The sequence below is a fragment of the Canis aureus genome, chromosome 27 (assembly GCF_053574225.1).
Source record: "Canis aureus isolate CA01 chromosome 27, VMU_Caureus_v.1.0, whole genome shotgun sequence".
NCBI lineage: Eukaryota > Metazoa > Chordata > Mammalia > Carnivora > Canidae > Canis > Canis aureus.
The window spans coordinates 33,368,083-33,383,411 of NC_135637.1; the positions used below are offsets into that span (position 1 = coordinate 33,368,083).

Consider the following 15,329-nt stretch of genomic DNA (forward strand, 5'->3'; position numbering starts at 1 on the left):
ACAATTCTCACTCAACAGGGCCGGAAGAGAAGACCACAATTACCCTTCTAGAACCTAAGATCTTAGAGATCATAGAGTCTAAGCATGTCTCACACACATGAGAAAAGTGACCTGGAGACAGAGCAGGGCTGGAACTGGGTCTCCTCCTTCTCATCTCTCCATATGCTCCCTCTCAATACTTTCCATCTAACAAACGGAAGCTTCCTTTTCAAAAGCAGCATCCACTCAGAGTCAAGGCCAAACATTGCTTTTCCAGGATTGCTTTTCCTGTCCATTAGATCAGGAAAAGGCTTCTTTAAACAATGTGCCCAGTATCATATGGAAACTCCTCAAATGCCCCATATCTTGCATTTAGGCTCTTTCTACTGGTCCGTGAGGACCATTCTGAGCTGTGGCACATGGAAAGGCAAGGACTCCGCTTCCCCAGTTACGTCGGAAGAGCAGCACTTATGTAATAGTATGAAAAATTAATTTATAAATCCTGCCCTTTTTGTTTTATGAAAGTTGATTTAAAAATGGACACTTAAGTCCTGATGCGACTGGCAACACTGGTCTCCTAACTCCAGGAGTCACAGGGTGTCCTAAGAGCCTCAGCATGACCATCATGAGGCTTCATTCATTTATTCTATGTTCAATTGTGAAGGAAAAAAACCCCATATTTTAAAAACGGGAATGAGGGCAGCCCGGTGGCTCAGCGGTTTAGCACTGCCTTCTGCCCGGGGTGTGATCCTGGAGACCTGGGATCGAGCCCCACATCAGGCTCCCTGCATGGCGCCTGATTCTTCTCCCTCTGCCTGTGTCTCTGCCTCTCTTTCTCAGTCTCTCATGAATGAATAAAATCTTTAAAAAGAAAAATAAAAACCGGAATGAAATGCTGGCATGTGATAATGAACGCTGCTACAGGGAAAAACAACCCTGGGCGTCTTGTAGCTCTCCAGGATTGGCACTTCTCTCATTACACAGGAAAGACTCTACCGCCAGGTATCTGCACATCTGAACCGCATGTCCTCGACTAGAAAAGAAAAAAAAAAAAGGAACACACACTAGCTGGGGGATTACTCTTGACTCAAAGAGGGCTAGTTTGAGGCAATCTGGAAGAAAGCTTAGTTTTCAGTACAAACTCCCACGGAAGGAACAATTGCAGCGTTTTCCCAAAGTCAGCTGTCCAGCTGGTTCAACAAAATGCTGTCACTTCTGGTTCAGAATGGGAGATATTTACAATCTCTCCCTCAAAATTCGGCGTAACTTCAAGATAGTCAAAGTGTCGACTGCTTCTTGACCTGCTGATCTCTCTAGCTCAGGGACTGCAGCTTTATCCACGCAAAAGCAAGCATCCTCCTCCCTATTCCCTCACCGGTAAATAAAAGCAACCAACACAACGAGGGATGAGACATCAGTAAGCCCCGTTTCCGGCCTGCGACTTCAGGACCCCCGATGGACCAGTGGAGGAGGGATGCGTGAGAAGCTCCCGACATCTCTCCCCCGGAGCCCCAGGGGCTAACCGAAACACCCAGTTCCTCGGCGGCGGGCTGGGGTCTTCCCAACTCAGGGCGGACCCGGGGGCTCCTCCCGGGGCCCTACGGCCAGGCAGCAGCGAGCGCCCCCCACCACCCAGAAGAGGAGTAAGTAAACTCCACCCGCCGCGGGGCACGGGGCGGGGCCAAACAGACCTCGCCCCGCCCCGCCTCCCGGCCCCGCCCCCGGGCAGCTCCGTGCGCGCGCGCGCGCCCGCCGCGATGAATGGAGACGCGCGTTCCCGGCGCGCAGACCCGCCCCAAGGCTCCCGCCGGGCCGGAGCCGGAGGGCGAGGACGCGCCGCGGGTACCTCAGAGCCGATCATGTAGAACTCGCCGTCGTCCTCCAGCTGGAATTTGACGGGCTTCTGCCCGAAGGTCTTGCTCAACGCCATCATCATCATTGCGGCGGCGGGGGCGGGCGGCCGGGGCCGGGCTGCGAGGGATCGGGGGCACGGAGGAGGAGCCGGGGCGCGCCGAGCCGAGGAGAGCCGAGGCCGGGAGGCGACGGGCGGGCCGACCTGGTGCTCGTGCCACCGCCGGGCTCCTCAGCCGCCGCCGCCAACGACAACCAGGCCGCCTTCAGTGCGCAGGCGCGGAGCGTTGACGCTGACGCGCGCGCCGCCGCCGCCCAAACAAAAGGCCGGGGCGCGCCCCGTCGGGCCCCTTAAAGGAGCCGCGGACCCGTTTCTCTTCCAGGCTGCCTCCCTGGGGGAGGCACCGGCCAGAGCTGCTCACCGACAGAGATAGCACTCGGGGCGCCCTGACTCCGGCGGTGTTCTTCCCCAGCCTCACAACTAGGTAGAACTCAGCCCAGTGGAGGAGTGAAATGAGGCCTGAGGCCAGTAGGAGGCCAGAGCAGTTCGTGCCTCAGTTTCCCCACCCGGAAAACGCAGTGTAGTTGAGTAGGTAAGAGGGATCCTGGGAGCAGATACCCCATTTCCGGGCGCACAGCTGTTCCTGCGGTGGAGATGGGCACAATGACCACACTGGGTGGGGGAGTGGCCTTGGCCAAGGTTCCCCAGGCTTGGCAGGATCCCAAGGCCCCGGGTGGTATTTGGTTTGAGGCATCAGTGAGCTGGAAGGGAGGCCGGCCGCTCCGTTCCTTCCCTAACTCTGCACCACGAGCCCTCAACAGGCGCAGCCGTGGGGGAGAGGGGGGCACGAACCTAGCCGGCCCTGCCCCGCGGAGCTCGCAGCTGGGAGCCGAGCATCAAAGCATCCGTGTGTCCGGCTGCACAATACAGCAGATCGAAGATGGTCCCCTGCTAACAATCTCACACGGTTCAGTCTAAGATGGTAGCTGTGATAGGTGCTACCATGAAGAAGATCCGCGGGGACTGGGCGGCAGGGCGAGGTGACAGGTGGGGTCGGCCGTGGTAACCATCTGTGTCCTGACAGCAGTGAGAAATAAAGTATTCCGATCAGGGGCTGGGGTGTGGCATGATCTGATAAAGTGACCACCACTTGGTGGAGGATCCCCTGAGGGGCCCGCAGGGAAGCCTTGGAATCAATCACAAAGCCCTCCAGGTGTCGGGCTGGCTGGACAGGATGGAGGCCTGGAGCCAGAGGAGTCCTAGGCATTGCGTCCAGCCCCAACCCGCAGAAGTGTGGATGGGTGGGTGGAGTAGGCTATGACCCTGGCTCCCAGGATGGAGCAGGTCCTGAGCCAGTTCCTACGTCTGTCCCCGTCCCCCTCCTCACCCCATAGTTTCAGAAAGAACCAGGCAGGGCGCCCTGGTGGCTCCGTGGTTGAGCATCTGCCTTCCAGGTCGTGATCCTGGAGACCCGGGTCGAGTCCCACATCAGGCTCCCTGCAGGAAGCCTGCTTCTCCCTCTGACTCTCTCTCTGTGCATCTCTCATGAATAAATAAAATCTTTTAAAAAAATAAAAAAAAAAGAACCAGGCAGAGGAAAGACAAGTAGAAAATAACCATATTTAATGATAGTACTCAGTAGAAAAAAAAGGCTTTGTACACACTGTATACACATTTACAGGACTTTGGAGGGTCCCAGTGCTGGGATGAGGGCTGGGAAGGATCTAGCCCAAGTCAGGATTGAGGTATGTTGGGGCTTCCAGGGCCCGGGGTCTCCAGCAGGAAACACTCCCCTCCCCAGCTGAATCTGGACCCTTTGGCCTGGATCCTGGGGAATACATCTCTAGGATCAGCCAGTTCCAAGCACCTACCCGGAGCTGACCTCTCAGGAAAAGGTAGAAGGCCACGAGGCCCCTGGCCCCCCGTGCCAGCACCCTGTAGGAACCTCACAGCAGGGATCGAATGAGGGCTTCAGCTCCCCCAGCCCTGCTGAGGGGCCAACCTGAGGGACAGGGCTGGAGACAGGGCAGCAGGGTTTGCCTGTGACCTGCACAGGTTGGGTGAGGCTGGCCTGAGACCGCCTCACCCTCAAGTAACACCAGAGTCTCCTAGCCCAGTTTGAGACCATTGCTGGCAGGTGACCACGACCTGCATGGCCCTCCCTGCAGTTGTCAAGGGGACAGCACCCCCTCCCCAACCCCCTGAGGAAACACAGGCTCTATCCTGTGCCTAGTACCCATAGCCACACAGATGCCCACTGGTCTCTATCCAGTGAGTGGTCTGGCAGGGGTCAGGTGCCCTGAGGGCATCGACATTGTGGTTAGCGGAAAGTGTTGGCAGGCTCGGTACAGCCGAAGAAGTCAGGGCCCACGAGGCGGGGGAAGCCCTCCAAGGCCTTCACCTTCACGGGGTCGAACTTCCAATAGAGGCGACCTCGCAGAAAGTAGGCATAGCCTGAGGAGAGAGGAAGGTCAAGCTGGGGTGAGTAGACAATGGGCCCTGCACCTGCCAGTCAGGCTGTGCCCAGGGACAAGCACAGGGGGAGGTCAGATTGCTAGGGCTTGACTACTGTTGTACTCGAAACTTGTAGGCCCCGGCGTGGCCATTGACTTTCCATCCTTCTGAATCCTACCTGTGCACTGTGGTCTGATCTGGGCTATTATCCAGCTTAACAGATGCCTGGAGTCTCAGAAACTCAATCCCCACCCCCCAGGAAAGCAAGTAGTCTTCCCCTTCCCCCATCAGTCTACTGCTGTACCTGCCAGCCAGACTACAGACAGACATCCCAAGGCAAGGTGGACGCACAGGTGACCAAGAGCCCCAGAGCCACCACAGCATTGCTCTGCTAGCAGGTCCCAATGTGGGAGAGCCCAGAAGCAAGGTTGAGGGTACAGGGGAGAAAGTACGGGACTGTAAATCAATCCCACTCTACTCCTTTGAGATTGTGGGAGGCCAGCCAGGTGGTTTGGTGGGGAGGAGCAGGGACTGCCTGGGTGGGAGGCCTGGCTCCCCACTGTGCACCTGATTGGCCCAGTTAGGGACTTCATCACCTGAACTGCTGTTAGCCCCTCTGGAAACTGGCTTCATGGCACGGGTGATGTCAAAGGGCTGTTCTGAGAACTGCATGAGACACTTAAGGAGCTTAGCGCTGTGCCTAGAACATCATCGGTCCTCGGTGTGTGGCAGTTACTATTTTACCAGCGATGATGGAGGGACCTGGGCAGGTCTCTGGCCCTCAGTCTTCCCATCTGTAGCACGGGGGCATAGCACTGCCCCGGCACAAGGGGGAGGGTGGATGGGGAAAGCACTGGACAGAGGACCTGCGACGAGGAGCTAATGCCCAACCACCACCAAATGAGAGATGTGGTTCTTGTACTGCTGGTACCAGCCACTCCACCCCGACGCACCGTCAGCATCCCGGAAGGCGGCATCAATCTCAGAGGGCACCCCTCGCCAGTCAGTGGCCCGGCGGGGCACGGGGCTGTCTACACGGCGGGTGCTAAGGTGGAAGCGCCAGTAGTCTCTGCCTCCGAAGAAGTAGATCTTGTTCTTCTCGGGGCCCCAGGCCAAGGCGGCCTGGATGGGGGACCCTAGCAGGCCCAGCTCAGAGAGAGGTGCAGGGCCCAGGACTGGCTTCTCTCCATTGTACACCCAATACTGAGCACCTGCAGGAGAGGGGAGGCTGCAACGGGTGTGCCCAACTGTGGCACCCGGCCACCACCACAGACTTCTCAGCCTCAGTTTCCTTGTCCGTAAAACACTCGGGCCAGTAATCCTGCTCGGCACCCTTATCCCCAGAGGGAAGTTTTAGACCAGTGGGGATAAGCTGCAGAGACGCATGCTCTGGGGATCCCTGGGTGGCGCAGTGGTTTAGCGCCTGCCTTTGGCCCAGGGCGCGATCCTGGAGACCCGGGATCGAATCCCACGTCGGGCTCCCGGTGCATGGAGTCTGCTTCTCCCTCTGCCTGTGTCTCTGCCTCTCTCTCTCTCTCTGTGACTATCATAAATAAATAAAAATTAAAAAAAAAAAAAAAAAAAAAGAGACGCATGCTCTGGGAGGTACCATACGAGAGGTTTTTCTAAACAGGAAGGAGGCCTCCTGACCTCCCATTCCTTCCCCAGCACTTAGCTACCTGTGACAAGTGCTTCTGATCAGTCCCCGGGCCGCACCCAAGCTTGGGCCTCTGTTGATGAGGTCCCTGCCACCTAGAATGTTCCAGGCTCTTGTCTCTCCTAGTTGAAAGTTATAGCACAGGCTCTGGGGTTGCCAGAACTGGACCAAATTCCTGCTCTGCCTTTTCTAAACCCTCAGGCGAGTCACTTCACCACATCTTTAGAGACCTCCTCTCTAAAGCAGGCATACTGATCCCAAGTACACCCCCTAGGATGGCTTCGAGGGTTGAATGCACCGATGCATGGCCCACTGTGTAACACCCTCAATGCTATTCCCATCTTGAGAGCCACCTCCTCTGGGAGCCTCCCAGGTGCACCCAGAGAAGTAAGCCACACTCCCTTGGCCCTCCAGCTTCAGGGCACCCTCCCACTGCCCATTAGGTCTGTCTGACTGTCCCTATCCTTGGCCATGATGTTCCTGGCTCCTGGACGTCTCCTGAGCATGAAACCCAGTACCCCTCACCCTGAAAGAACCAGATGTGGCCCTGGGCATCTTCGAAGGCTGCATCCACGGGGCTGGGCAGTCCCTGCCAGTGACGAGAAGCTAGTGCAGGATAGCCAGGCTGCAGCCGGCCCCCACGCAGCCGCCACACGAAGCCCGCCTTGAAGAAGAAGAGCTCGCCACGGATGGTGGAGACTGCATCAAAGGTGATCTCACAGGCATCTGGTGGGGCTTCCGGCTGGCGTAGGAGAGAAGGGCTGAGAAAGAGCCCACATTGGAGCCACAGAAACCAGAGGGTGAAGGGAGCTGGGAGCAGGGTCTCACCTCCAGTGGGGCAATCTCGTTAGTGTCCACACCTGCCTGGGGGCCCACGGCTGGGGGCCTGGAGGTAGGGGCTGTCCGGGGTTGGCCATAGAGGTGCTGGATGCCTCTGCGGTCATCTGGGCTGAGGCTCAGTGGGTAGCGGAAGGTGTAGAAAGGGGACATGAGTGCCTTAGCAGCTGTCGTGTGCTGCAGCCCCAGCGTATGGCCAAACTCGTGGGCGGCCACCTGCAGGAGGTCTGTACCTGAAAAAGGGAGATAGCCCGGAAATTCCCAAGCTTCCTGCCGCAAGACACCCAAGCTCCAGAGCCCAGCTCAAGGACCTGTCCCCATTCGCTGTGATCTTCAGTGGTCCCATCTGGAAAATGGGTCCCCTGCCCATACCCTGGTTGTTCCCGATTGTCCAAGTCTCGTCATAGTCGAAGTGGACATCTCCTTCTCGATGGGTCTTGGGGAAAAAGGCATGAGCCAGGATGCCCCCAGGCCCGTCGAATGGCAGGTTGTCCCCATGCCAGTACCTGTGGGTAGGTGGGGCAGAGTCAGTGGCCACTGACAGGTGGGGCTAGTTCCTGGTGGGGTCTTAGGCCACTGGTTCACCTGGTGAAGTCGATCATGATGTCAGCACGACCCTCATGCACCTCGGTGAAGGTGAGTGGTGTCACCTCGCTCCACACCTGTAGGGCCTCTGCCACCGTCTGCCGCACCTGCTCCCGTACCAGCTGCCATGGGAACCGGAGGATCCTGGGGGGAGGAGGAGGGGCCTGGGCCTTGCTTGGGACAGCCCTCTGATGACTGTTGGGCCAGGAAATGCCCCTCAGTGTTCAGAGGGGATGCATGAATGTGGGACACAAGCCCGGTGTGCTCTGGGCTTCAGCTTCCACATGGGAACATCTTTGTGTGGGTTTGTATGTCCTTTGGTACCCACAGGTGTCTGCATTTGGTGGAAAGAATGCAGAATCAGGGGCCCCAAGACCCACCTTCTAGACCTGATTGTGCTACTTACTGTGGGGAGACCCTGGTCCCTTGACCCCATCTCGGTTTCGATTCCCCACCCAGGGCATTTCTGAGGTCCGATCTGTGTGACACATCATCCTTCACATGCCTTCTGTCCCGGGGCCAACTTCCCACCCGCAGGACAAGCCTCAGCTTCTGCATCACTCCCAATGTTACCTGTCCTGCTCGCTCACCACTGTTCCCACCCACGCGGATCCTGAGCTCTGGTGGTAGGTCTGAACAATGATCCTTCATTTACCAGAGTCCCAGGGCCCGGCACTTATTAGGTCCCCAATAGAGGTTGCCTGGGCAACCAAAGGCCATGCCCTATATGTCAATGGAGCCACCCAGTGTGTGCTGAGATTTTTCACATGTTAACAGAGCTACTGCCCCTCTGCTGTGGGCAGGCATAGCTGTGAGAGGGTGTTGTCTGTGTGTGCATCTAAGTTGGGGTTTAGGGAGTTGGTCCACAGATGGTTCGGGGGTCAGCGGACACACAAGTCTGTTAACCACAAAGATCTAGCTCCAAGACATGTCTCAAGAAGCAGAAGAGGGTGGCAGTTCACACACAAACACACAGGTAGAGGTCTAGAGCCTGCTCCCACAGCCGCTGGCCCCTACCTGTAGGTGAGGTCCGTTTTATCCCAGCGCCCGCCTGACAGCACGAAGCGCTTTTGTCGGTTGCGGGCACTCAGCCCATCAGGCGGGTCAGGCACACCGCAGCGGGGAGGCCTGGGGCTGCTGGCAGGCTGGGGAGTGTCCTGGGCAGTAGGGGCAGGTACCAGGCTGCTGGGACCAGCTTCATGCCAAGGCTGTGGCCCCCTCCTCACAGGGTGGCGGCGGTGTGCATCCTGGGCAGGAGAAAGGATCCAAAGGCTTCATCAGGCCCTGGGTCCTCATGGCCCATCAGCATATCCATGCTCAACCCCAGCCTACCTTGTGGATGGTCAGACTGAGGGTGAGGTGTGCAAGCCATCACACGGCAGGGCCCTTTGGCACGGACTGGCTCAGATTTCCTGAGGCCTTGTTCTGAGGCATCCTGCTGCCTTCCCGCCCCCTCCTGGAGTGTTTGGGCTGCCTATGCAGCCACTTGGGTCAGAAAGGTCTGGGTCAGGGGTGTAGCGTCTGACTACTCTCCGCACGCACCCAGGAATAGATCCTACAAAGCTTTCTAGGAAAGTTCAGGCAAGGTCCTGCTGCTCCCCTACTGGCCCTGAGCCCAGCCAACACCTTTTCTGCTTTCTTTCTTCCTGTCCCCCCTCCACCCATCCCCACCAACTCTGCCCTCTCCAATTAACCTCAGTGGGCTCTTACCCAGGATACCCACCACCACCGCTCCCCAGTGTAGAAGAGCTGTAGCCCCGCAGTGTAGCCTTGATTTGCTTACCTGACAAATGGGGATAATACCTCCCCAGTGTTGATCCATGCTTGGGCAGGGGGGAACAATTACCAGGTGCCCAGCCCCCACCTAGCCCTGCCCTGCTGGAACCCCAGCACTACAGATGGAGATCCTGACCTGGAGTCTCCACCCACTGCACAATCCAGGGCCGAGGTCGCAGTTCTCAAGCCTGAAACAAGCAGAAGCTTGGAGAGGTTGGGAAACCCTTTGAGGTCACTCAGCAAGGGCATGGCAGGGCCAGATGAGGACTCTGGTGTCCCAGGCAGGAGGCGAAGGCTAGGCTTGGGATACTAAGCAAAGCTGGAAAGGCACGGAGCCATGCCGTCTGTTAGAGACTAAGCACCCATCTGGTCTGGGACTGACTGGTTTGGGCGGCTGGGGCCTCCCCACAGCCATATTTGGGGTGGGAGCCAGGCCACCCAGGCTCCACCCTCACCCTTAGCCTCTGGCAGCTCTCCCAGGCCCTAGGCATCCCAGGGCTCTGATCGTCGTGCTAGCAGCCCCAGTCTCCCAATTCTGGAGCTACCAATTACTCAAACTCTCAGAGACACCCAGACTCAACCCCAAGGACACCCCACTTGGGGTCTTCTGAACATGCAGGGGCACAGCTACCTGGGGTACGAGAAAAAGCCTGGACCAACCTTTTACTTTCAGAGCTTGTTTACTGAATGGTTAGTTTGTTACTTGGCAAAGCCCAGCCTCCCTGCGTCGTAGGTTCCGGTGGATACTGGACTTACAGCCAGTTAAGTCCTTACCACTTGCCGTTCACCTGTATCTAGACTAGGGCCCCACCAACAGCTCCACAGACATGCTCTTAGCTTCTGATGGGATTTCTCTCTAACTCCACTCTCATCATCCCCCACTTCTCAGATGAGAAGACAGAGCCTAGAGAAGTTAAGCAACTTGCCCAGGTAACAGCTGGCAGGTGGTAGGCTTTCTGTGCTCACAACCCACTCCCTACCTGCTACCTCTGTTGTGCTCTTCAGGCTGGAGCCACCCTTCCCCTGACAGCTCTCACCAAGAGAAGGAACGGGAAATGATTACTTCCCAGGCACTCTCTCAGCTCATTGAACACCCACTCTCCCACACACTCCCCCAGTAAAGTGGGGGGTGATACATATGCGAGGTCTCACATTGAGGATGTGAACCCCAGGTCTGTGTGCCTAGCCATGAGAGCCTGCCTCTCTCCTCCCCACACTGCCCCTTTGACTTCCTGGATACACATTCCATCCCTCAGCCTTGGAAAGGGCAGGACAGGGTTGTCCCCGTGAGCCCCCAACAGCTCTATTCACACCTCTGGACAGAATTCTCTCATCTCCTCTGCCCTCCAGTGAGGCCTGGAGCAGCGGCCAACGATGGAGGGAGGGTACTGGACACACATTCCTTCCTCTCCTGCCCTCGCCAGAACTAGGTCCATGCCCAGAACCCTGGATCATGGCACTCTCAGCCCAACAGAAAGAGCCACAGTCTGAGATTCGGAGACTCAGCCCAGTCCTATGCCATGGTCACCTGGATGGAGTGACTCTGGGCAAGTCCCCTCCCTCTTTTAGCTTTGACTTCTCTGTCCAGTGGGGATGGCACCACAGCAGAGGGCTTTAAATAACCTCCTTCTCTAATGCCCACTGCGGCGTCTGCCCTGGCCCCGCTTCTTGCCCCCGTGGGCCCTCCCCTCCCACACCTAGAAACCTGCTCTTGCCACATGTGCTACAGCTCCCACCACCCATCTGGGCTCCAGCTCCCCCAGAGTTCCCGGACTAAATCCGAAACAGGAATTACAGCTAGCAGAAGGGAGCTTGCAGGCCCAGAGAAGAGTGACTGAGACAGAGTCTTCCCCACAGCCAGAGGCTCATGCTCATTGTCCATGTCACATTCACTGGTCTTGCAGTGGGTAAGTGGAAGGCACTAGAATCAAGGTCTCCTGTCAGATATTTGTATTTTGGAACCAATCACTTAATGGCTTTTAGCCTCAGTCTTCCCATTACTGGGATGGGACACATGCCCCCTGCCCTTGAGACCTCCCACACTTAACCTCTTTGAGTCTTTTCTGGCCTGAGGTCAGGAACCCTAAGTGCAAGGCCTGGCACAGAGCCCCTTGCAGATTCCTAAGATGGGTGTGCTTCGTCTTCCCAAGGCTGCTGGGATTCAGTGAGGTGAGATGGTGAGCATAGGCCATACCTGGCCTCATCCACAGCCCTGGGAGGGTTGGGAAGCAGGCATCACCACATTTCTCAGAGAAAGAAACAGAGCCCAGAGAGGTCGAGGACTTTGCCCAGGGTCACACAGCAAGTCAAAGAAGAGCTGGGCCTAGACCTGGGGCTCGTGCCTCCCCCACCTCTTCAATTCTTGGCCTGTCTCCAAAACCCACATTCCTGAGAAGTGTTTCTTTTTCCGATGACTTCCCTCCTCCTCCTCCTCAGTCAGGAGCCTCCCTAGGTCTGCCCTGTGGTGGGCACTGAGCTCACTTACCCCTCCTTCCTCTTGGGGGCACCAAACCACAGCCCCAAACATACTTGAGGAACTTCTCAGCTGACTCCATCTCGAGCTAGAGGCTTGGGGTCAGCACTTGGGTCAATTTCCAATCTAGAAAATGGGAGGCACCCTGTAGAGGGGGTATAAAGGACCCCAAACCAGAAAACTGCTGGGTAACTCCAGGCGAGTTTCACCCCTCTCTGAGCCTCAGTTTGCTATAGGTCCAACGGGGATAATTAATAACAGCTCTGCCTTCCACAGTCAGCTGGAGGTGATCCTGTTAGGAGGGTCCTTTGTTAGGCTGTGAGCAAGAATGAGGAGCATCACATCATTCTCGGTAGCAGCACGCCACTCTGAGGCTCCGAGAGGCCAAGCAACCTGCCTATTATGCACCAGGCAACAGGCAGGTCCATCTACTGCCCCGCACTGCCCCCAATCTTCTTGGGGGGGCCCCTCTTCCCCTGCCGGCTCCAGGAGGGAATGCAGCATCCGTCGCACCACCGGGCTGCAGGGTTTTTTCATCAACCCTGAAAGCTGTGAACTGGGGTGGATAAATATTTACAGAGCTTTCCTGGCCCTGCTGATGGCAGCCTGGGGACAAACACGGGGAAGGCGACCCCAAATGCTCCCTGCATATCTACAGAGTGACAGCCAACAGCCCAGCTCAGACCCGGCCCCAAGTGACCCTGCACGAGCATCAAAGTGGCAGCCACAGGTGACAGTGTGTGTCCAGCGTGACTGCCTGTGCCCTCTCCTCCCATTACCTCACTTAATCCTCAGTGCCCAGCAGTGGGCACCGTTATCTCCTACCCACTGAGACAGAGGGGGTGACCCAGAAGGACTCACCTAGGGCACATGGTTCAAACCCACATCTCTCCAATTCCTGAACCCGGAGGTCAACTGGCTACCCAGGGTGATTCTGGACTCTGCCCCAAGTTCAAGGCACTGGGAGGAGTTGGTAAGAGGCAGAGCCTCCAGACTGAGATGCCCCCTTCCCTAACCCACCCATGCGATCTTCTTCTGCTCCCATAACCAGGATGAGGCAAGGCTGGGCAGGGCAGAGCCGGTGGGACTGGGCAGAGGGGGCCCAGCTGGTCAGCCCTCCCTCCCTCGTCTCCTGCCTGTCACACATCCTAATGCTCCCATCCCTGCCTGAGCTGTCTGGATGCCGCAGCTGGGGTCCGAGGGGCCTGTGGGCTCCGCGTGGCCACCCTTGTGAGGGGCCCCTCGAGGCCCCCGGTGGGCACACACAGGCGGTCACACAACACCCGGTGACTGCCCTTCCGCTAGTCACTCTGCTGCCCTCTCGCAGACTGCCTTCTCTCCTGATCACACATTCTTCTCTCTTCCCTTTCCCTCCCCACCCCCTTCCTTTCTGAGGGTCTCAGCTGGCCACTCCGGGCTCTTCTAACTTTCTCTGTCTCACACACACACACACACACACACACACACACACATAGCTCTCTCACTCATGCTGTCCTGGCTTCACACCTCCCAAACTTGCCACTTGGAGGTGCCCAGGTGGTGCCACCTCTTCCGGCTTGCACCCCATTTGCCCCAGAGCAGTGCTGCCCTCCAGCTCTTCCTTAATCCTCCAGCCACGGGCACCCTGGAGGTGTGCTCACCGAGGCCACACACCTGGAGGCTGACACCAGCCCGCGGCTTTGTCTCCGCGATGAATAGGAGGCCCTGTAACCACTCCCTCTGCTACCTGGCCCGGCATCTGCGGAGCAGGTCCCCACGCTGGGAGGGGGCGTGCGTCTAGCGCCGAGTCCCGCCTCACCAGCCTGAGCGATCCCCGCGCAGGCTCCACTTGCACACCTCCAGGGACGGGAAGCTCACTATCTTTCACGTCCACAGGGACTCAGAAAGCGTTTCGGGTAACGGGCCACTGCGGGCCACCCCGGGCGCCCCCGTGGGTCCAGCCTGGCCACCGGGCCCAGCCCGCGTGCCCGGCACCCCCTCGGCGAGGAGCGGCTGGCCGGCGGCGGGCACTCACCGGGGGCCGCGGGGCCCAGGCCAGCAGCGGCGGTGGCGGGAGCAGCAGCAGCAGCAGCGGGAGGAGGAGGGCGCGCAGGGCCGCGCCGCGGAGCCGGGGGGCCCGAGCCATCCGCCCCGGGGCTGCTGGGCCTGCTGGGCCGCGCCGGGCCGCCGCCCCTTATAGCCTCCGCCCCGCCCCCGGCCCGCCCCGGCCCCGCCCCTCTCGCCTTTTGTTCTAAACTCTCCCCGCGGCTGCCGCGGCCTGGGTGGGGGAGGTGGACGCGGAGGGGCTGGCCCGGCTGGGGCAGGGGGCCGAGACCCAGTCCTTCCCAGGGTCAGGCCTAGCCTGAGATCTCAGAGGCGACCCAGTCCAGCTGGTGCTACTCCGGGCCTCAGTTTCCCCGCTGTGCTGTGGGCTTCACTCTTCCTGGGCCCTATCCCCACCTAGTCTCCCCGGTGGCCTGACCTTTGACCTACTGCTAGCCTTTGACAGGTGGTTGTTCCCCCAGGCAAGTTCTCCCACCATTTAGAGCCTTAGCTGATCCACCTGGAAGATGACACAATAGCCCTTGTGAGACCAGGGATGTGTGCCAGGGGAAACTGAGGCAGAAGGAGGCGGCTGGCCAGCCCCCCAGCTTAGAACAGAACTCTAGACAATTTATAAACCGAAAAACTGAGGGCCCAAGAGGAAAGGACCAGGTCAGGCTTTCCCATCCCAGCAGGCAAGTGGGGGGGTTGGGAGGGAGGGTGCTATTAGTAGGTTGAGGCAGGTGGGGGGCCAGTGTCTGAGTGGCACTCTGGAGGCCCAACACACTAACATGCTCCATGGCCCTAGGGGCCAGCCTCCTGAGACTTGACAGAGAGGAGGTGAAAGTCAAAGGAGATGGTGGTGTCCTATTCTGTAAGGGATCCTCCACTTTCATGACCTGGGGCCCCACTTCTTCACTAAGGCAATCTGCTCCATCGTGGGCAACTCTGCAGAGCCCAACCTGGGACAGTGGCTCCCATCCTGGCAGGCAGAGTCCTGAGAGGCTGCAAGGTGAGGCTGTGGGTACCCAGCCTGGGCCTAAGAAGGGAAGGAGGTGAAGAGGACAATCAGGCCCACTCATCCCCTCCCTCCAGGTTCCAGTCCAGGGAGGCCTCATAGCCTCTCCAAGGAAGGTCCACAGAGACTCCTAGAGGCTCAGAAGAGGAGAGACAAGACAGCAGCGATCTTTATTACCTAAAGTGTTAGCAATCTGTTCCTTTAAAGTTACTCACTTTTGCTTGGGGTGATTTCATCCTGCCTACGATCCCGATCCCGGTGCCACCAGGCCTCCTATGGGCACATGGGACAGTGATAGGGGAGGGTAAAGAAATCAGAGCTCCTCCTTAGGCAATAATATGATCACTCAAAAAAAAATAATAAATAAACTTCAAGTTCCTGAAGGGCTGGGAAGCGTCCTAAATCCGCGCCTCTGCCCTTCCCTTGGCCTGGAACCAAGGTGGTAAAATCGCGAGGCCACAGATTCAAACCCGCACAAACGCCTCCGGGCGCCCAGATCAGAGCCTTTGGGATGGGCATTTTTTGCCCTCGATGTCCGCCGCTGCGTCCGTGCTGCAAAGCAGGGTGTCAGGCGGGGCGCTGGGCCGCATGGGGGGGCTCCATCCCACCGCAGGAGGGTGATGCGCGAGACTGCCCAGGGTTGCCGCGCATTCGGGCCGGAATGGAGTCGGAGAAA

At 58.2% G+C, this 15,329-nt stretch overlaps 2 protein-coding genes and 1 long non-coding RNA gene across 7 annotated transcripts in view; 1 reads left to right on the forward strand and 2 right to left on the reverse strand.

The window, feature by feature from the left end:
• SMARCB1 (SWI/SNF related BAF chromatin remodeling complex subunit B1) overlaps nucleotides 1–2,092 on the reverse strand; it is a 36,358-nt gene extending 34,266 nt beyond the window's left edge. The window contains exon 1 of one of the 3 annotated variants that reach the window (XM_077874548.1): nucleotides 1,826–2,083. In XM_077874548.1, the coding sequence (XP_077730674.1) occupies nucleotides 1,826–1,918 (93 nt within the window). In that variant the 5' untranslated portion in view covers nucleotides 1,919–2,083. Of the gene's footprint in view, nucleotides 1–1,825 lie in introns of all 3 variants that reach the window. The other 2 variants (XM_077874550.1, XM_077874551.1) reach the window with 2 other exon arrangements.
• LOC144299169 (uncharacterized) lies at nucleotides 1,709–3,906 on the forward strand. The gene is made up of 2 exons (XR_013365935.1): nucleotides 1,709–2,423; nucleotides 2,653–3,906. It is a non-coding gene; the product is annotated as an uncharacterized LOC144299169 (long non-coding RNA).
• MMP11 (matrix metallopeptidase 11) lies at nucleotides 3,438–15,295 on the reverse strand. Of its 3 annotated transcripts, none has more exons than XM_077874547.1 (8): nucleotides 14,869–15,295; nucleotides 8,382–8,611; nucleotides 7,365–7,559; nucleotides 7,152–7,285; nucleotides 6,771–7,012; nucleotides 6,468–6,684; nucleotides 5,239–5,496; nucleotides 3,438–4,285 (listed from the first exon to the last, which is right to left on the reverse strand). In XM_077874547.1, exons 1-8 carry the CDS (start codon nucleotides 14,887–14,889, stop codon nucleotides 4,152–4,154), a joined length of 1,431 nt encoding a protein of 476 aa, XP_077730673.1. In that variant the 5' UTR covers nucleotides 14,890–15,295; the 3' UTR covers nucleotides 3,438–4,151. The 3 variants fall into 3 exon arrangements, with proteins under 3 accessions (XP_077730673.1, XP_077730672.1, XP_077730671.1); XM_077874546.1 differs by lacking the exon at nucleotides 14,869–15,295 and adding an exon at nucleotides 13,628–13,754 and having other exon boundaries at nucleotides 7,365–7,508; XM_077874545.1 differs by lacking the exon at nucleotides 14,869–15,295 and adding an exon at nucleotides 13,628–13,754.
• Between the last annotated feature and the right edge of the window lie 34 nt (nucleotides 15,296–15,329).

What these genes read in the sequence shown, in the direction of transcription:
- MMP11 (XM_077874545.1), bottom strand. Translation starts at nt 13,738, where the DNA reads ATGGCTCGGGCCCCCCGGCTCCGCGGCGCGGCCCTGCGCGCCCTCCTC. An exon ending in CCTGGGCCCCGCGGCCCCCG is followed by an intron (nt 8,612 to 13,627) that starts GTGAGTGCCCGC and finishes TCTCCTGCCCAG; the next exon opens with GATGCACACCGCCGCCACCC. An exon ending in GACAATCGGGAACAACCAGG is followed by an intron (nt 7,013 to 7,151) that starts GTATGGGCAGGG and finishes TCCCTTTTTCAG; the next exon opens with GTACAGACCTCCTGCAGGTG.